Source organism: Sebastes umbrosus, chromosome 1 (genome assembly GCF_015220745.1).
Source record: "Sebastes umbrosus isolate fSebUmb1 chromosome 1, fSebUmb1.pri, whole genome shotgun sequence".
NCBI classification, from domain to species: domain Eukaryota; kingdom Metazoa; phylum Chordata; class Actinopteri; order Perciformes; family Sebastidae; genus Sebastes; species Sebastes umbrosus.
In genome coordinates, this window is record NC_051269.1 from 35,631,386 (window position 1) to 35,653,524 (window position 22,139).

Below are 22,139 nucleotides of genomic sequence, written 5' to 3' on the forward strand. Positions count from 1 at the left end.
GCAGCACAGTTCCTCTGTCACACAATCGGAGTCTTCCCCCACACAGGCTTTTTCAAACAAAAATATGTCACGATGAGTCCACGAGTGCTTCGGGTTTCGCTCCGACATAAGCAACGGCGACGAGGGCTCTGACTTGGCTCGTCTCTATGATATGGCTCGGGAAGGACTCAGCCAGACATTTCTCCATCCTGGGCTGAGCTGGACGGTATAGCGCTGCAACACGTGTCTTTAGGTTTAATTAAAGGCATTCTTTTTTAAGAATTCTGTTATTCTACAGTATTGTTGTTTGTATTATTTGATATTGAATAAGAAGCATTTTCCAAAAGTAGGGCTGTCAAAGTTAACGCATTAACGCAAATTTGTTTTAACGCCACTAATTTCATTAACGCAATCGATCTTCCGGAGGTTGTTGTGGGCTCCGTTTTAAAACTAAAGTGATGATACTGGCATCATATGAAACTAATAAAACCTAAAGAATTCATTGGTACCAACCATGTCATACTAGCTTGTCGCAAAGAAGGGTTTAAAAACACTAACGGAAAAACTGGCATGCCCATATTCAAAGGGGTCCCTTGACATCTGACCTCAAGATATGTGAATGAAAATGGGTTTCTCTGGGTACCCACGAGTCTCCCCTGTACAGACATGCCCACTTTATGATAATCACATGCAGTTTGGGGCAAGTCATAGTCAAGTCAGCACACTGACACACTGACAGCTGTTGTTGCCTGTTGGGCTTGAATTTACCATGCAATGATTTGAGCATATTTTTTATGCTAAAAGCAGTACCTGTGAGGGTTTCTGGACAATATTTGTCATGTTGTTAATTGATTTCCAATAATAAATATATACATACATTTGCATAAAGCAGCATATTTGCCCACTCTCATGTTGATAAAAGTATTAAATACATAACAAATCTCCCTTTAAGGTACATTTTGAACGGACAAAAAATGTGCAATTAATTTGCGATTACCTATGGACAATCATGTAATTAATCGCGATTAAACATTTTAATCAATTGACAGCCCTATCCAAAAGGTTTGTTGGGTTTTATGCATCCCGAGGGGTTAAAAAAACAACAACAACGAATATCTGACCAATTACCTATCCAACTAACGAATAACCGAATAGTCAAATATTCGGGTTTAGCCCTTCGTCACACTACATCTGCCTTTGCTTCTGAACACAAACATAAACAGCAGTGAATTCAAGATGGCCCAATTATAGAAGAGTGAAGTGTGTCAGTGACTAACTGACTTGAATTTGCCTCTTGATGAAAATGAGAAAGTAATTAGGGGCGCGGCAGCAAAAAATCATTTATATTTATGCCTATGAAATAACAATTTGCTCTTGTGTTGTTTTCCTGTTAGTGTTCGTACTGACATGTTATTCTTCCAGGATGTGCTGACAGCAGAGAAGATAAAGCCTGAGAGGTTTACGTGTGGAGAACTGTATATATATACTCTTTACACTTAAAATTCCTCTGTTACAAATCGACAATATCCTCAAAGCCAGGTCCCCTCGGTAATGAACACCTGAGAGCTAACGCAGGAAAAGGGACGCTCTGATAAATGTGAAATAAATTATTTCTACAGATCAGGCTCCTTCGTTTCATTAATCATCTTCTTCCCTTCACCCTCCACCACTGAGCAGGAGTTGCCGCTGCATACTTCTTCCAAATGAATTTTCTCTCCCTGCCTTAATCTTTCTTGCTATTTTCTTCCTCTCCCTCTGTGTTTGCCTCCCTGTGTCACTCTACTTTCCTCTCTCTGATAGAAAGTGTTATGGAGCGAGTGTCTATGGAGAGTAGCTTTACTAACACAACAGCTCCCCTCATCAGATGAAGAAACGCTTGGTTTGCTCCGGTGAGAAATGTTGAGACGTATGTGGGAATAATAGTGGACAAGGGCTCATTTTTTAAAGGGAAGCAGAAAGCGATTGAGGGAGGAGAGGGAGGGGGGGTTTAAAATGGTATTTTAGTACTGCTAACGGGTGCATATTGAAGCTTGTTGGCTGCACTGGAAGGAAGGGTTTTATTAGCCAGAGGGAGAAACAGAAAGAAAGAGAATGACAGAATGGGAAAGAAAGACAGAGAGCGAGAGAGCGGTATTGGCAAACCCCGCTGTTTAACAGGGCTGCCCAGATCCAAACACAGAGTTGGCCAGTGATTGGTCGGTTGTGGTTATGTCTTGGCACGGGCTGCAGCGACAGCTGTTTGGAAATGATGGAAGCCCCTGAGAGGGGAGACGGGGGAAGAGCGGGACCACGACAACAGTCCAGAATTACTGTGAAATTCTGTTGTCCCAGTCCATTCTCCCAACACGGCCCCGATTGTGTCAGCATGGAAAATAGGAGGCCGCGACAAATCAACAGAAAGGAAAAGATACAAATGGGGGGACTTGTGTTGGTGCCGCACATCGCTGAAAGCAACATGTAGTAATTGGATACCTTCAATCTTAAGTTCTCCTCTGAGGCTTGTTTGTGGACCTGTTTCATTTCACGCCTTCATCTCGGTCCAATGGGACAGATCGTAGAGACATTAAGCGGCGAAGACAAAATGAAATTCCGAGCGTGCATGCCATTAAAGCTCCATACAAAAGGAAACATCAACAACTACACGCAAATACCAATAAGCCTATTTATTGGTAATCAAGCCATTCTGTGCAAATATAGCTTGACAGTGTAGAAGCACTAATCAATGTGGTAATTACTCTGCGGTTCCTGCTTAATGTGAATCTGGTCACTTAACATGTGGCGCGCTTTAACCCAGCGGAGCCCAGATGGCAGCTTCGCTATCCATAACTCCATTCACATTAGATTATTGCAGAACGATGTGAATACAAAGGGCGCGGTCCAAAAGGCGAAAACAAATCGACACATGGCTTAAAACAGGAACCACACCACTCTTATTTTCTCGCCCAGTAAGAGGCGATCTTTGTTAACAACTACAATTTTGCCCACTCAGGTACTCACATCACACTTAAAGTAATCCAGCAGAGGGACTAACAATCTCTTTTTCCATTTCGTTGCATTGTGCTTTTCTACATTCAGCTCTTTTCTCCACTGCAGATTGTGACTCTGCGGGGCTGAGCACATCTGGTTGTCAAATCACACTATGGCGTGTAAAGAACAAGCAGAGGTAATAGCAGCAGCAGCAGATGATATGGTCCAGGATGCCCTGTGGCATGGCACAGTGACCAGCAATTTAAGGGCTTATTAACCATCTCAGTATCTATAGAGTGGTACAGAAATGAGTCATAAAACCTGGACATGAGTTAGTGTTTTAGCACCTCAGGTTCCCTCGTCTAGAAGTCCATGGGTTTTTAGTTACAGTTGATGCCTGAAATAAGGTCTGTGGTTAACACAAGCTTAAAGCTTCAGTAGGCAGAACATTTTTGGCATCATTTGGCAAAATAACATTTCAGTATATTGTAATGCAAGTCTTCTGAGAGAAAACTAGACTTCTGCACCTCCTCATGGCTCTGTTTTCAGGCTTTAAAAAATCGACTAGACTTTGGCAAATCACAGGTCATTTCAGAGAGAGCGTTTCTATTGAGCGTTCCTATTGGCTGTGCTCCGGCTGGTGGGAGGTGCTTGGTATTTCCTCGACTGGTCTCAACATGGCTGCTGGGTCACAAACTTTCTCATTTTACAGCTAAACAGTACACTACAAGATGTTTCTGAAAACATCGTTTGACCGTTTGGTCAGAGTTTGCGAGTGATTGACATCCGGCTCTCAGAGATGGCAGCTGGACGGCAGGCTCCAGCTGGTTGTTTTGTTCCGGTCTGTGAAATCCTGCAGATGTCATTAGGAGCACCGGAGGACACAGAGGCACATGATTTGTTTCAGATTACCTGTCTCATGTACTACTTTCAGGATATAGTGACTGTTTTATAAAAATAACTTTTTTTAATCATATTTGCTCCATTTCTATGCACTGCAGCTTTAAGAGATTTTACCGTTTTGTTCTACGACAAATATCCTACTCGTAAATTTTGAAACCTTTATGGGCAGTTTCTAAGAAGTGGCTAAATGAGACTACTAAATGTCATCACGCCGACTCGTCTGTTTTTACAGCCTCGTTGTCTATAGTGGCGCTCATGTGACCGTGGTGTAGTTCGTTTATAGTCTAATATTAGCTTTTTTACTTCTGGCGACTGCATTCATGCTTCAAAAATCATAAAAGTGGTGTTCATTCGTGAAGATTGTCTTGCTGAGCAAAAAGTATCATAAATGTTTGTTTGCCACAGAGTTTATTTTCTGCAATAATCCAAAACCCAAGGAAAAAATCCCATTGGCTTTTTGTCGAGGTAACCAGGGCGACGCTAACTTCCTGGTTGGCCTACAAAAATACGTCATCTCTGCAGCACTCTATTGTGCTAGGCAACTGCACAACAACCAGGAAGCTGATTATGTTGCACTATAGATATATATGTGTTCACATAAACCGTAACAACAGTTCTGAGACAAAGTTTCTCCAGATATTCATCATCAAGTTCATCTGTCTGTACTCCCCCACAGTACCAACGCTATCCTCACTGTCTGCCGGCTTATTTAGCCCCTCAGCTGTGTATTGTTGTGAGTAGCATAGGGTTCGTTTTCTGTGAAATGTCAGACTGTGAGTCAGCCATGGCAGGTGCGTGGGATTGGCACATACTGTAAATCTCTGGTTAACAGTATAATGAGTTAAAGGGGAGCTCCTCCACATGGAAGGAAATGTGTTGGAGGGAAAACATACTCCGCGCAAACAAAGACTGGTTGCCTTCACCTGCCTGCATGGCTCAGGTACAGAAACACACACACACACACACACACAAGCACACACAAGCACACACACGTGCATACACCCACACAAACAAACACACACGAAAAATACAAAAAACAAAAACACACAAAAGACAGTGGATGTCTTTCCTTCAGAGCCAGCAGGTTCAGATTGTGAGCATGTGACAGAAGGATGCTCACAGGCTCTTTCAGGCTGCTGATGCAAGTTGGTTTCGGTGCTGGGAAAACAAACAAAATGGGCAGGCTGTAAAAACAAATCCCCACAAAAACAGGTAGAAAGAAGCCAGCCGACTGTTGTCAGGCTATTAAATAGGCGTTATCAATCACCATGAGCCCCATAGATGTAGGTCAGATCACCAAAAGACGGTATAAAAGAACAAGACAGTGACTTCAAGTGACCTTAGTAATTATGACAGGAGCAGAAGCGGAAGTCAGGCGCTGTGGTATAGACAGTGTAAAACTCCATCAGGGGTGGAAGATGGGGACGATGGATGGGACACAAAACACAGGGCTTTCACCCAGGATACATGGAGTTTGCATCCCGTGTGAAACCGACAATGTGTAGTTGTCTTTGTGTTCTTAGTGGGGTTGTTTGCCTAAACCTAGAGAAGTTGTAGTTTTGTTGCCTCAACCTAAATAAATTGTAGTTTTGTTGCCTTAACCTAAAGAAGTTGTATTTTTTTGCCTAAACCTAAAGAAGTTGTAGTTTTATCGCCTAAACCCAACTGTTTTATTGCCTTAACCTAAAGAAGTTGTAGTTCTGTTGCCTAAACCCAAAGAAGCCTTTTTGTCTTCAAAACATGATGTTTCATGCAGTTTTATGTGTTAGAACGTGTTGCTTTTAAGTTTCACTTCCACTTTTACAACGTAGTAGGCCCCCTACTGAGCCACATCTAAAGGTGCTCATAGCTACTGATAACACCTATTTAATGGCCTGATAACAGTCGAATTGGGTGAAGAAGCACAGCCAGCTCATAATAGATAATATGGTGATTGCGGCGCCCTGATGAGGCACTCTGCCTTCTACTAAAAGTGCTGCGCTTGGAGCATATTTCACTCTCACCCCTCAAAGGCTGGCGGGCGATGACTAAAACAGGCGCACTCAGTCATCCTCCCTCCTCACCCTCGCCAACTCACACGCATACGTGTGCAGATGGATACACTCAGACACATTCACAAGTGAGCTGAAGGCTACGCTCGCGTGTCTTCCTGGCATTGTGGATGGGAAGGGGGGGAGGGGATGGGATGTAAAGAGGGGTGGGTTAATAAAGCATTCTTCATTTGCTGATGAAGTCTTGATGCAGAAGTGGGCAGTCTTGCTTTAAGACATGTGATCTCTCTCTCTCTCTCTCTTTCTCTCTCTCTTCCCAGCTGGGCTACATTGTAATACACACACACACGCGCACGTTCACTCACACACTCGCTCTCGCCGCTCTGACACACACTCTCTACTTAGTGCGCTGGAGAGAGGACTGAGGCTCACACTATCAGCGCAGCTTCTCAATGGGGGGACGCAGCCAAGAGCAGACAGAGCAGTCATTCCACTGGAGCCTTCCGCTGCACGCGTGAGAGGGAGCCGACAAGTGAGAGGGGCTAAATTAGCTCCCTGTCACCACACCACATAGGAGTCCTACTGACGGAGAGGAGGCACACACACTCGAGGAAGGAGAGGATGTTGCACGTATGTGGCTGATACAGCAGTGACATGATCAGCCTCAAATCCTGGTCAGTTTGTGACACAGACCCCCGGGTGTTTTGGTGACTGTGTTGGTAAGGATTTCAAAAGGAAGTGAGCAGCGGGGGGGACGGGGGACAGCTTTTCAGCCCCCTTTTGTGCGGTGGTCGGCTTATCTGGTACTGGAATTTCGGGCGGGAATCCCTGGCTTCAAAGTATGGATGGATTTAAGACAGAGGAGTGAGTCTGCTGGGCAGACAGTGATTCTGGCTGAGCTCCTTTCCTTCTGAACACACTGCTCAGGTAAGGGTGTGGGACTTTCGAGGAATACCTCTGGTGTTTTGAAGGGGCTCATTTACTAGGACATTAGGGATAGAGAATTGTGTCTGAGTTGAGTAAAGATGATGACTGGAAGACTGTAGTGAAATATGAAAAACAGCTTCCACTAAAAACACCCTCTATATCTCTATATTGACCAATGTTCTATAAGTTTTATTTGAAACTATACGTTGGCATACTATAGACATACTATAAGTGCACTGCATTTGATAAATTGCAAAAAAGTTCAAGATGGCAGCCCTGATAATGTTGTGACGCCTCAACCCTGAGTGCTTTCCTCCTGCTGTGTGACACATGCGTTTGTTGGGAGTCATCCCTGAAGTTGTCTCCACAGCAGAAGAATTAAAAGAAGAAGGAGAAGAAGTGCAGGCAGGGAGAAACAAAACGAGTCTCATTTTGTTAAATCAATGCTGCAGGCAGGTGCATCAGTGGGTTATTCTGCCTGCAGGTGTGTCTGCTGTTTTTACTCCTTCGACCGCATTTACCATCTCACGCTGCTGGACTTACCAATTATGCACAGAGGAGCTGTCCTCCCTCGTTCTGATGTGACAATACAAAACTGAGAGCTTTTAACGTCTTTCTTTTTCTCATGGAAAACAAGCTGACTATTTCTATAAAAGCTCTGAAAAAGAGGCTGCAACAGCGACTAGAGGAGTTGTTTTCCTGAAAGCTGTTCCTCCTGAAGTTCTTTTATAATGCTTGTTCCTTTTTATTTAAAGTCTGCCCTGCGTCTTTTTCTCTGGTAAAAAAAGAAACGCTGCTGGTAAGAACCACATTTTATTTTCGGCAAGAGTGCCTCCCGATAACCGGGGAGGAGCTCAGAGTATCCATGCAATATGCAGTTAACCATGCAAGCGCAACGCTTCTTATGAATATGAAGCCAGCCTCGGCGAACAGAAACACTGTGTGGTTTAAAAAAAAAGGAGAGGAAAACATACCCATGGGAGCAGTTCACATTTCCACAAAACCGCGGATTATGGTGGATTTAGTGCAGGGGAGGGGATTTACAATGTGCTGTTCATAATTATATGCTTAATTTTCGCTGAATATTAAGCAGTCTCAATGTCACCGAGGGCACAGAGCACATTTTAGTAGCCTAATGGCTTTAATCTCAGATGCACATCGAAACACAAAGTGGTCTAGCTGGGAGTAAGCTTTGGTGCTTTCTGGAAACAACTTATTGGATCAGGCCTGCTTTCATTCTTCACACATTTGAAACATATTATACAGACTCCTTGTTTAAATGTGATACTTCCACGGTTTGAAGTTCATATTGAAGAGACTCCCTGGGGCTCATAGTCTTGCTTCATAGTCTCCTGTGTATGGAGATATGGTAGAATCAAACATTAAAGGATTCACATTGTCACATTAAAGCATCAGATTCACTCAGAAAGTCACCACCTCGGTGAGGAATGACGAATGTAAAACAAATGCAGTCGGTGCCTGTGATATCTCAGTGATACAGTGAGTGAAATATATTCGTCTCTAAACTGATGATCAGTCCCAGGATTATTCATTTCTCTAAACAGTCTCACTGAACAGGATGTCGTCGACGGGGAGCCTAAAAGAGTCTTTAGAGGAGGTGGGCTGATGCTTTTAAATTTCCCACTGCGGAGTCCTGAATGGAGAGAAGCGCTAATAACACCTGGAAAGGAGGAGAGCCTCGTTATTCAATGAGGGGCTAAGGCGTGTCTCCATATGCTGGCCCTCAGCAGCCATTAGGCAGTCGCTGAACTCATCTGCGACAAGGCTGTTGGTGCTTAGAGATGTGATCTTTTAGGGCTGCAACTAACGACTATTTTCAGTGTTGATTATTTTCTCGATTATCGATTAGTTGTTTGGTCTTTAAAATGGTGAAAAATGTCGATCAGTGTTTCCCAAAGCACAAGATGACGTCTTGTTTTGTCCACAACTCAAAGATATTACAGTTTACTGTCACAGAGGAGAAAAGAAACCAGAAAACATTCACATTTAAGAAGCAGGAGATTAATTTAATAGTTGACAACTTATCAATTAATCGTTGCAGCTCTACAATCTTTTATAAACCTCAAGGCTTTAACGTTGCTGCTGTTGTTGTTAATAGAACTGTAATCTTCATACAATTATTGCAATCTGACAGAGGTTATTTTCCTTTTACTGCATTTCATTATTTATTTTTGGGTGGTATAAGTCCTTTTCAGACTACAGCAGACAGATATTGACAAGGTTAACTTTGTGTTTTGTCTGCAGGTTTTCTTTCATTGAAGCTTCTGTCTCCTCTTTTTCTTTTCATTCCTAGTGTTATTATTAAGAAAATACCAATGCACTTACCTTTAAATAAATCATGCTAGTGGGGATATTGGTCTGAATATTTCTTGGTTATATCAGAGGATAAAGTGGTATTGTTTCTTTTTGTTTGGTGCATTAAAGCGAACACAATGTGTTTTGTAAATATGTATGGAGACATGCTGTAATACAAAGTTCCCCTGTTTGTTTCCCACCTGCTGTGTGCCGCCCTGCAGACTCGGCCCTACCATGTCCTGGTTGTTGGCCATGTGGATTAGCCTCGGCTTCCTGCTGCTGTGCCAGGCCACGCTCTACCAGACCATCCAGCAGCACCACGTGGCACGGCCCGGTCGCACCGACATCCTCACCCTGGGTACGTTCACGCCTCTTTGTAAAGATTCCCGCTTTTGCGGCGCAGCGTTGCAGCGAGTGGAGACGTTGCCCTCTCGATGGGGCAGCAGCTCTCAGCTTTTGGCTGTTTAAAAAATCAACAGCGAGAGGCTGCTGCAGTATGTCACAATGATTTGTCGCGGTGCTGTACTGTAACATGATGATTCACCGCGCTCGCAGTCAAGCAAAGGAGACTGCTAATTGTGCTTCCAATTGCATGTTATGTACGTATATCAAGTCACATACATTTTGTTGCTATTTATGGAAGAAATATGTCGAGTGTCGCAGTGTTGGACTTTCTTTGGCTGAGCTGGACGCTAAATCTGAACAGGGACAAACACAAAGAGCGTCTTCAAACATTGTGAGTTAGATGTCAGGAGATGATTTGTGTGCAGCAAAGACTTCTTGACTACTACACCCTGAATCTTGCTGGCACACTGCTACGAGTAGGACAAGCTGAAGGCAAAAATCTCTATTACTGTGCTGGTAGCCGAGGGAGCTTTGATCACTGTGGCTTAGATGGAAATGACAATTATGTTTCCCTCTTTTGCACGAGGAACGTTTGGCAATTAAGCCCGGCGCCTTCTGCACCGTAGGGGCAAAAGGGGAGGGTAGACGCCGAGGCGGATCTAATTCTCTGATTATGGAAAAGCTTACCAGCGTTGCTTATGGTGTATGTGGGAGTGTTACAGGGAAGGCAAAAGGTTTTTCTTGAGCAAAGCGAAGGCTTTCTTTAAGCTTCTAACAATGAGTGCGACTCCCATATGCTGAACCCTCGTTCAGAGTGGGTCTCTCTTTCTCCAGAAGCCAAGCGGCTGTTAAACATTGATGCTATCTTCTGCTTGGTTCCCTTTTGTGTGTGTGTGTGTGTGTGTGGGTGTGTGTCGCATTGCCAAGCAAAAAGACAGTAATTGAAGCACAGCAAGAAGAAGAAGAAGAAAAAAAAAAGTCCAGCGTTGAATTCTCCGTGCTTGTGTTGAACATTGGTGACTTTAAGCGGCATGTCGGAGAATTGGCTTACTTTTGCTTTGGAACAGCTGACACAGGAAAATCCCAGCTATGATAGATAGAAAGTTCTCAAAGTATCCCGGGTCCCGTTAATTGGAACAAGAGGGTGAGGGATGAGCGACAGAGAGTTCCGGATGAATTTTTAAAGGCTGGCTTCCAGTTTTTCTGTTGTTTTTTTTTTTTTTTCCCTTTTTGACTGGTTGGCAAGTGGAGCTTGGTGCCAAAGATGTACAAGGAAGTGCAAGGCTCAGTAAGTGTCTCTTGAATAATGCAGTGGTCCCAAAGGGAAAGAGAGGAAAAAAATAAGAGCCCCCCCCCCACCCGCCCGCCCGCCCTTCCAACCACCACCCCCGGCGGTAGATCGAGAAGAGTCATCCAGGCAAAAGATAGTTATGGCTGAGGGTTCTCTGGAAGGTTCCCTGTCAGACAGATCAACTCATACAACACTAAGGTCGGTGCGGAGATGCACATGCTCACACAGTTATACACCATTTTCTCACCGAGGCCATTACGGTGTGGTGCTTTCATGGCTCCCTCTGGGGATACTGGAGCTGTGTTCAGGACACATCAGTCATCGTCTGAGAGGATGCGAGCTAACACTGTACAGACGGATGATAAACACTGTTGATTCGATCTTTTTAAGTCTCAGGTTTCGTTTATGTTAGTAGACCGATTTCAGCTGAGCCATTTCATTTTTAATAAAGTCACTAAGTAACACATTCTCACTCCCAACTCGTCAAATACCGCCACTTGGTTGGTGTCCCTCGACATCGGAGACCGACGCACACCCTCTTGTGTTACTTTTGGACGTGTCAGGGACGGCGTGTCAATAAACACGCGTTACATGTATAGTGTCTTTTCAATATAAAGCTGTTTTAACAGGAAGTTAGGTTTAGGCAACACAAAAACTTAGTTAAGGTTAGGAAACTGTGCCTCACACATGACTAACGAGACAAAATATGTCAACGTTACTTTTAGTTTTGCATGTGACACAAAAAGTGGTCTTCTGGTTAAAAGTCTTGTGTTTGTTTGACCCATCGGCCACCACTCCCGCCCACCCTTAGCAGTCTCTCATGCTATTAATCTCATGCTATTAATACTCAGCCCAGTCGCACAGCAGTTCGGGAAATAGTCACAAAATTGTATGTATTGATTTGTGTACATTGACACGAATTTCACTGTTTTTTCATAATGGTCAGCGCAAAATCAATTTGTATGTAATCCACGTAATTGTGAACTGGGAAGTATAGCGAGTGGCGAATGATGCATAAGGAGGCCGTCAGGGTGGATGGCTGGGTCAAAAAACACATGACTTTCGCCCAGGAGACCGGTTTTCGTGTCCAGTGTGAAACCACAAGTCAAAGTTGATTTATTTGCCCCGTAACTTCTGTACTTAAGTTACAGCACTTTGGGAGTTATTTGAACCCATGATCTTTTTTTAAATCTAACAAAGTAGTTTTTTTTTTTTTTAAACTGGACCGGAAATTGACATGGTTGTCAAGCGTTGCTGGACATTCGTAGGAAAATGCACGAAAAATACATTGTCGAAAGTCATGCTGAACGTCACGAAAAAAAAAAGGGTAATTCGTGTCTATGTACACAAAACAAATAGATTAAATTTGGTGACACTGCCGTGAGACTTCGTTGTGATACTACGTCCCTTCCTCCGACAGTCAAATAATGCTGCGGGTGGGTTTACATTGGAGTTAGTTGAAAGACCGGCTCATAACATACTGTTGCTAAAGGGTGCCTCAACTGACGAGTTGGGAGTGAGACCGGGTCACACTGAGAGGTAATCAAAGAGAGAAGTTTTACCGCCATTCCCACTGAGACTGATGGTCAGTGTTATGTTATGTTATACTCTCTCCAGAAAACTTTTAAAATCAAACAAACTGTGATGGATGACAGCCATAATTGGTGCTGACAATCATAAGCCGAGCGTATGTTGAGATATTCTACTCTCCTAATCAGCAGGCTTCCCAGGGATAATGGTCTATCACTGGGCGCTCGAAGAGAACACATCCCTGTCTGTTTTTTTCCCTCTGCTGCTCGGTTACTGTACAATTTACAGTATATCATGTTTTTTTAAGAGGATTAAACCGGCATCAATCTTACTCAGCCGCGGAGTGGCGTTAACCGATCTAACCAGAACTGCTCTCTCAGAATTGAAATGCTATGATGAATATTTGAATTAGAATTGATTTTATAATTTGAGAAGCTCTCTGGTTTCATTGAGGCCAGAACCCTCAGATATAAATAGATATGGCTATGTAGGACGTAGCAAAAAAAAAGAAAGAGATGTCTTGCCTTGAAAAATCCATTGGCTTTCATGCCTCGCTGTTTTTCCGTAATCAAATAATGTTTCTGTTGTTTCTAAAAGGACGATGAAAAGATGTGTGATATACTCTCTCTGCAATACAGAAAATTAATTGTAAAATGGTTTTGTTAATGAAGCATGAGAAATACAAGACTCAAAATGTCTGTGCTGATAAACAGATTAGTAGAAATAGTGTGTTATCTTAGACTCACACATGCCTTCCACTTGCTGAGGTTATTGATTCATTATCTTTAGAATTACTTGATGACAAGATAGGTAGATGTATTGTCTTCTGGACGGTCATAATCCAAGTTTTGATATAAAATAAGGGGTAGGCTTGCCGCGGTAGTCAGTGTGGTGTTATACGGTGGTTGGGCATACACCGATTACATTACTTGCCCACCGCCCCACCGTCGTTTTGCCTTTTTTTTTGTATCAGCGCCGTGTTATCAATACATATTGGGACGATGCCACTGTGAAAGTGTGACGAGAACGAGTTCACAGACAAGACGATGGCGGAGGATTTGGTGTCAAAGCGAAAAGCAAAAGCGCCTATTTGGCACACTTCAGATTTAAACCCAATGCTATAAGGAAACCATAACGTTAATGAGGTAATCGCCGTGCGGAGAACGGAGCAGTCAAAGCCGGTGTGTATGGTGTAGCAGCTCCAGGTGGAAACCTGTGGCCTCGCAGCGAAAGCTGGACCGGAGAGGCCAGACACACAGCGACCCCATCGGTAAACATCAAAGTAAGCGCTCTACATATATTGAGCGCCTTCTTTTCTTGTAAAATGTCCAGTGTCTGTAACACCGGTGTTGTCAGAAGTTTATTAACCGGTGGGAAAATTCCTCTCCGTGACATCCCTAATAGGGAGGTTGGTATTTTGTAAGAAAACATACATTACTGTGGATGTTGGCATGGAGCCCGGCTGACTGCCTGAGAGACAGAGTCTTACAAAAACTCACAAACCTTCCAACATAGACAAGGAGCTGTGCGGGTATCTGAGCAGGAAGTGAAGGTCATGTTGAGCTAGGTGCAGATGTAATCCTCCGGCCTGTTGAAGCATTTAACAATGTTTGAGAAATCAGCCAAATCCGCCTCCTGCAACAGTGAGCTGACGGTGCATACATAAATAAATAAATGTGACTGCCGAGATAAAGTTTCAAGATCGCATTTATATATTTATTTATTTATTTTCCTCTCTCTCAAACGTTTCCGTGACAAATCGGCACAGTCACCGCTGAGGCGGAGATTGAGTAACGAGTTGCCTGACTGCTTCGTCACCTGCTCAGGAAGCGGCGCCGCTCCCCCCCTTTCCCATGAGCCTCTCTGCTTCACACAGCCTCCCCTGCGTGTCCTGCTCGCGTGGCTGAAGATTGATGGCGGCCTGATTCTGGGCAGCCAATTCTGGTCTCTCAAGAAATAATCCACTACATTGACAGATGAGCCGAATGTGACATGACACACACACACACGGCCGGTTCTGCTCTCTCTCCACCTGCCAGCACAGCGAGCAGAAGTGCTCGCTGCCAAGACTGCCGCTGCATAAACCAGGCCACTCTTGACAGCACATAGTATTGGACTCCATCACAAGTCGGTAAAAGTGTAACCGATTTGCATTTTGGCAGTGCACCGCTGAAGTTACTGTAGATTCGGTGTTGAAATGAAAGGTGCTCCCTAATGTGTTGTCTGCTCAGTGTAATATAGTATAGTCACGCTTAGCAGGTGCTGTATTTATTTACCCTTGTTCAGCTGAAGTATGCATACAGTAGCCATGTTCATAATGTATCAATACCCAGAGGGGCAGTCTGAATATAACAACACTTTAGCTGCTGCTTTGTTTCATTATGACTCTGACAGGGCAGTTTAAGAGAGTCTCAGATCTAATAGAACAACACGATTCCTGTTCCAGGTGCAGCTGTAAAAAACTAACTCTGCCTCCCTGTTACACTTTGATGGCAGTCTGCTGCTGATGTTTTGTTTGACCTTTTTTTTTTTTGGCAGCCATGATGACAAGGCAGAGCTGTGTATATGTATGCACTGTTACAGAACTGTACTTCACATATTACCAAACCCATCATTGTGTAAATGAGTTCTATGGATACCCACGAGTCTTCACTTTGCAGACTTGCCCACTTTATGATAATTCTATGCAGTTTTGGGACAAAATCATGCACAAATGTATAAATGTGTTATTTTCACCTATTCTAAAATGATGTATTTGAATATTTCTGCATACTGCGGTCCCTAAACAGACTTGGAATTACATAAATTTGGTATGAGTGGAAAGCTGAGACTCTTGTGGATCCAATGAGTCCAACTGTATTCATGTTTAATGATGTTAGTCCCCATAGTAGCCATTTCACATTTGTTTTACTTAAATTCTATACATATGGTTTGTCTTTATACTATGACAGTTTTCCTAGAATTTGATTTTTTTTAGAAATCGTAATATATCGCCTTGCTTACAGTTTCGCAATATATATTGCAATATATTGAATCGTTACCCCTGTAACATGATACATATCGTATTGCCAGATTCTTGCCAATACACCGCCCTAAGTTAATCGCGATTAATCGCAAATTAATTTTATAAAATGTACCTTAAAGGGAGATTTGTCAAGTATTTAATACTCTTATCAACATGGGACTCAACATATATGCTTGCTTTATGCAAATTAATGTATATATCTATTATAGAGGAACAATTAACAACACAAAACAATGATAAATATTGTCCATATTGTCACAGGTACTGCATTTAGCATTAAAAATATGCTAAATTCATAACATGGCAAACTGAAGCCCAACAGGCAACAACAGCTGTCAGTGCTTCAGTGTGCTGAATTGACTATGACTTGCCCCAAAACTGCATGTGATTATCATAAAGTGGGCATGTTTACTCTCAGTATAATTAAAAGTGAATAATTGATAATTTCTTTTCAGACAGGATGTCAGAGTAGAGTAAGCTTGTATGCAATGGTTGGTACCAATTAGGTTTTCTAGTTTCATACGATGTCAGTATCTTCACTGTAGCTTTAAAACTGAGCCCACTACAACCTAAAAATCGCAAGTTGCGTTAATGCGTCAAAGAAATTAGTGGCGTTAAAACAAATTGAAGTGTTAACTTTGACAGTCCTAACTTATTTCTAAACCTGTGACAATTTCGGATGAAAAATACGGACATGTTTTGCAAAGGCCTTTTACACAGAACACAAAATGGGTGATAGCATGGCTGAAAAGGCTGATAACTAATGCAGCGGTGGTGGAGCTGCTGTTGTGTTTTCATCCACTAATTTGAAATGACTTGTAAAGTCTAATTACAGATGATTGGAAGGCATTTTAATGAGCTCATTGTTCAATGTGCCATAATGCTCCCTCAGTGTAAAAAACGCTTTGAGGTAGAAAAAAACATGTAATTACTTTGATTAGCCGGGATGCATCATATGGTCAAACAAGAGCTCATCGGCAATGACGTGTTTGGTAGATTAAGAAATGCATCTTCGGCTTTAAGAACACAACCTGTCAAAACACTGCAGCGCTCAACTTTAGCTTCTATTTAAGTTTCTTAACTTCAGATCTAAGGGAGAGGGGGAAAATCTGACAAGATACAGAGTGTTGAAATAAACCTTGAACTTGATTTAGGATAGCTGTCTTTTGGTAAATGAGGACGGGGGTAGAAGTCTGGAAGCCATACATACACACAGTATGAATTGATTTTTTTATTTGAATTATTTTTTTCTTTCCATTTGCCGAACGGATGGCTGCTTCAGAAGATTGATGATTTTTCTGGCAGTGTTTGGGAACGTGAAGAAATTAGCTCCACTGGCTCACAAACTGAATGCAACTCACACAACTCCTTTCCATCCGACTCCTCATTACAGATTGCTCAGCGTTAGCAGCAGAAATGCAAAAGTGAACACGCACTTTTTTTTCTTTTTTTTTACGCAGTCATCTTCAAAGCGTCTTAATCTCGCCGCTTCGCTTCGTCTGTGGAGGTGTAAGAGCGTTTACGAACGGCGAATCCATCCATACTACCCTGAGGAACAGCTGTAGGCTGTCTGTGTTTTTGTTTTGCCATTAAATCAGCTTTATTTACACCCCCATTAAACTGTGGGGACTAATTAGTGTGAGGATTGATGGTGAAAGAAAATTCAATTAAACTACAGTCACTTGAATGGATGACGCCGTAATCATATTTTTTTTTAACAGATCCAAGTCATTATGTCCAAGACTGAAGAGCCTTTTATGTGGCTGCAGTATGCATGTTTTCATTTATGTGTCATGTAAAACAGCTCTTTAAGAGCTAAAATATAACTATAGGGAAATGGAAATCAGAAATTCTCTACAACACAGATTTAATTACAAACATTTATATTTTTCCACATCTGCAAATCCTGCCAACAACGGGAGTGAAATCCCATAATCTACCTCCACATGGGATTATAATTGCTTTGAAAACTGTGGGCTTAGGTAGAGAGCTCATCGGCGCTATGTGATCTCACTTTCTATCACACAGCATGCCCTTCGAGGTAATGAAAGCAACCTTTCTAAAAACTAGGCAATAACTGCCTGATCATTCAGGTGCCGAGCAGCTCTTTCTCCGTGCCGGGCCTCTTCCTCCACCCCTCCATCGTCTTTCAACCTCCCCCACCCTCCCTCCATCTCCTCGTCTCTATCGGCCCCGCAGACGATTTGTCATGGATCAGATGAGACAATTTGTCATGGATTAGTGCACTTAAATGTCTGTGTGATAGTGGAAGCAGTCACTGGAAAAGCTTAGGAATCCTATTACATTGCGTTTTATGGCCGGCGAGAGGGGAGGTAGGAGTGGAGGTTGAATTGGCACTTTCTATGGCCTGTGTGCCATTTCTCGACTTTCTTCCTCCACACATTATCAGATATTCACTTAGAGGTGAGCTCCACGGATGTGTCTAAACTGGGAAAGTAGAACAGAAGTTATATGTTCTGTCTTGGTTCACCACTTGTTCAATATGTTGCCATTTAATTGACTGTTGGCTAAGCCCCGCCATGCCTCTCAAGCTTTCCTTCACATAAGCAGTTTACAATAGCTGTGTTTCCGTTAGAAAAAGCTGCATGGAAACGGCAAAATTCAATAAAACTTCCCCAATTGCGGTGGCTTGTGCCTTTTATCGAAAAATAGTTCATGCGCTTAATGTGTTATATATATTGCTGACGTAGATAACATTTAACTCACATGACTGATCAGCTGTTTCTGCTGTCGGCGTCTTCTCAGATATTACCATAACGTGGGAATGCTTGACTTCGTCTCCGGATAGTATGAAATTGGTTAATACTATCTGACGTGAAAGAACAATTACAACTTGCCCAATTGCTGAAACATCTTTCCATTTTTCTCTGGTAGATGGTTAGATGCATACACGGCCAAGCCAACTTGTTTTGTTTCCAGTTCGCATTCTCAACCTCTACTTCTGACCAAACTACGCTGTAGCCGACAAGCTGAGTTTATTCGCTCCAAACCAGTTGATGGAAACACATTTCAAAATTTTGCTTAAAATTCGCTCGACAATTGAATGGAAACACAGCTAATGATAACAGCGGTAGAGGTACCATTCAAAGTTTGTGGTCATTTTTAGAAACTATGGGTTCTTGATTTCACACAGAAGTGAACAAAAGCTGACTATGTTGAATTGTTTGCTAGCTGATTTGATCTAGCTGGCTAGCGTAAGCCAATATTAAAAAAGCCAGAGTTGTTTAAGCGAGCCGTGAATCAGGATGTGTTTTGCCTTTTGAAGATCGTTACACTACAAACCGTCTCTACCATAGACTGTATATATGTATAGATGGACGACACGTCTCCACTTCCTCCCACCGTAAAAAAGTGAAGCCAAAATATCCTGGATACTGGAGCTGCCATCTTGAGATTTTAATGTCATTTAGAGCCTGAGTCTGCACAGTAGTGATCGGGGGGGCTGGAGCCAGGGGAACAAGGTCCCGCCCACACACCCGCCCGAGCCAATCACAGGCCGAGCGCCGCCGCAGCTTGCTAGCGTGAGCCACCTAGCTACTACGTTAGCACCACGGTAACTGTTTGGCTAGAAAGACAACAACTAACCATAATATCTCTACATTTATGATCAAATTAACAGATGTTCTATTACAGTCCACAGACTGGTGACGGTTATGGAAAGATAAAGTTACATCTCTTTTCTCGTACAATTCCCGAGCCTCCGGCTCCGCGACTATTTCACTCAGAACAGCTGCCAATCATGACGTCTCAACCCCTTTTTATAGCATCAAATAACTCATTAAAACCAAACTTATCCGAAAAATGAACTCTTGAGCATGATAAGGGCTACCTAACTACCATTCTGACGCCTGTGTTCCTCAATATAGCAGAAGAGTAACCAAAGAACTTGTACTGCCAACATCAGCTAAGCTTCGCTTCCGCCAATTTGGACTGAAAGCGACTGCCGGACGCCAGTAAAACGTCCACCTACAAAGTGCCGTGCAAAAGTAAAACAAAATTATTTCTATTCTATTGTCATATTTATTGCCTCTAACAAAATGGCCTGTGTTGAACAATAAAATATTATAAATATAATAAGTGTTTTCAGTCCAAAGTTTCGTCTCTTTGCTTCTATACGCTTAGGAATAACTGTACATTTATGTGTAAACATGTAAAAAGTCCTGTTAGCAAGGTTATTAGGCCACGTCCGCCGTTCATGGATGTATTTATGCCTCCGTTGCACAACATGATGCCTCATTAATGTCGCCTCATAAAGGCACAAAAACTCTGTTTTTCCTATCCTATCTATACGCCAACACTGAGAACAGAGTTTCTGAAAATCCTCACCCTGGCGGGAGTCTTACAAGAGCTCAGTTTTCAGTGACCTAAAACACCGTTTGGGTGTGAACAAAAGACCAAAACGCACAGGAAAAGCTACATTTACAAAAAAAATACCCATGTACATGTGGACAAGGTCTGAGTCTGTGAGAAATAATCTGTTTCTCTCACTGTTTCATATTCTGTTTTAACAGATTCTGATTCACCCATGTGGCACCACTGTATCAATATCATTAGTATTTATTTACTCAGCTGCCGTTCTCATCTCGAGCCTTTAACTGCGTGTACTCTGGTGCATTTTCTGCCTCCTTGAGCAAGATTGGATTGCAGCAGATTAGATCCTATTCTTCTCTGATTTCAGATAATTGTATCAGACGGAGTGCACAGGTGCTGTTTAACACAGGTGGCTCATTCCCCCAATTATTCCCAATAAATGGAAAAAATATGAAAATAGACAAACCAGTCAGTGTTCAAACAACCCATCTGTCTTGCAAATACCTTGAGATACACCTCTGTGTGTCACAGCTAGTCTATTTTCAGCTGTCTGGTTTAAATAGTCCTCTATGTGTACTCTTTTTCTGTCAGATTTGATTCATGCCAACTCCCTCGCTGCACATCTTCAGAGCAGCAGCGGAAAGTTACTGTATCGTACATTTATTACCATCTTTATTCATACAAAAGGCCTTTCTTATGCAGCTTCTCCATCACCTCTAGGCCCCTCAAGCCCATTAGTAGCGTCTCAGTGAAGTGAAATAGCTTGCTTATGTTAATGGAGCAGAGAGACACACTGCCAGGTAATTGTGATGCAGCAGAGCTACTTTGTGGCATCATTTAGATCCACTGCAGGGGACAAATGTTACTCATTGAGTGTTTTGTTTGCAGAGGACTCACTTTGCCCCGGCAACTCATTTACCCAGTGGCAGTCAAATTAGGTTGTCTTAACCATACTACTAATTTACTTTCTAGATCGTTTCACTTCACTGCATTACTGTTTTTTCTTTTTTTGCAATCAGGAGCGCATCTATATATATAAAATTGATTTTTTTTATCACTTATATGTTGACCCCCATTGTCTTTCCCATATAGCTGGTTAATTCAGAGTGCCATGTTTTTCTCTTCGTTGAAAAGATATAGTGGCAGTTCACATGTTGCATGTTCCATCCTTTCATCCGAGGTGTTTGGGAGGTTGCGCTCCTGTCGCACCTGCGGTTACTAAGCAACAGTAGCTTTACTGCTTGATTTGTCTGTGTCAATTTGGTTCACCTTTGAACCGGATGTTGTGACGTTCTTGGACGGAAAGGGTGAAGCCAGTGAAATAGTCCGTGGGATAGATGGTGAAGCTCTAGGTAGCCCTGCACTAAAATGATTAACTTCTCCTCCATCTATTTACCATCGACTGATATTTACAGAAGAAAGAAAAGATGTCTGCAGGCTGTGATTGGTTGTTCTTCGTCATATGACATGTGGTGTGCGCTGCTGCATTACAAAAGTTTAACTATTTTCATCTCGGGGCGTAGCCGTCACGCCCTGAAAAATAAGAGCTTGTGTGCCGCTCTTGCCTTTGGGTGCACATTCTGCACGTCTACATTGACAACAAGGGATTTGAGGATGCAAACGCACCCCGTAGAATCATCGATTCTGAATTACAGCTTCTGCCTCTGGATTGATAAATTGTTTGTTCATTGGCATTTTAGCCTGTGAAAGTTTTATAATTAAATATCTGTATTTCTACTTCACAGCGGCTACAATAAATATTTTAATATCAATAATGGATCTCATGACTACTTGTATGTGCATATGGTTTCTCACAATGACAAACCCACAGACAATTATTACCCGATATTGGAGATTCATCAGGTGAACGATACAGACATCACTTCAAATGAATGCTAATGTTGCTCCATATCTCCAAAATCCCTTAAAGGTTTTCTATATGATATCCAGAGCATTAATATAGCAGCAAACAACTATTTCCTATGTAAAGATATAGAGGAGTAATGTCTACCTGAGCAGAGGATGAAGCCACTCTGAAGTCAGTGTGTTGTAATCCGAGCTTCTTGCATGCTTTTAGTGCATGTTTGTGCATGTGAGCGTGCCACACTGGCTAGCTCACGGCCGCTGCACTGCACTGCTCGCATACGGCGGTTACAGCCGATAACACCGTCCTGACCGATGGTGCCGTTGCAGAAGCGTAGCACCCACCCTCAGTTTCCCCTCCAGGTAAACACTGCTAGCTAGCTAGTTAGTTAGCTATGAGCCACCATGTTGAGAGCTGTGAGGAGGCAATAGAAATGCTCCCAATCTTGCATTTAGCATCTTTAACGCAGGTTTAAAGTTCATGTCTTTTTTTATCCCATCATTTCACCCCTCTAAATGAACACAAACAATGTGGGAAAAGCACTTCATCTTTGCACCTTCTGTGTTTCAGAATAGTTTTCACACTCGTGATAACATGAAATTCGAGCTGCATATATTCAGTTGGTTTAAGGTGACTTACTCTCTCAGTTTGGCCCCGTGAATCATTCAT

The 22,139-nt window shown here is 42.6% G+C and overlaps 1 protein-coding gene across 3 annotated transcripts in view; it reads left to right on the plus strand.

The window, feature by feature from the left end:
* Window positions 1–6,201: 6,201 nt before the first annotated feature.
* The window catches only part of LOC119492394 (chemokine-like protein TAFA-1), a 159,480-nt gene continuing 143,542 nt past the window's right edge, over window positions 6,202–22,139 (plus strand). The window contains exons 1-2 of one of the 3 annotated variants that reach the window (XM_037776817.1): window positions 6,202–6,767; window positions 9,305–9,441. In XM_037776817.1, the coding sequence (XP_037632745.1) occupies window positions 9,318–9,441 (124 nt within the window). In that variant the 5' untranslated portion in view covers window positions 6,202–6,767; window positions 9,305–9,317. The remainder of the gene's footprint in view (window positions 6,768–9,304; window positions 9,442–22,139) is intronic. The other 2 variants (XR_005207768.1, XR_005207767.1) reach the window with 2 other exon arrangements.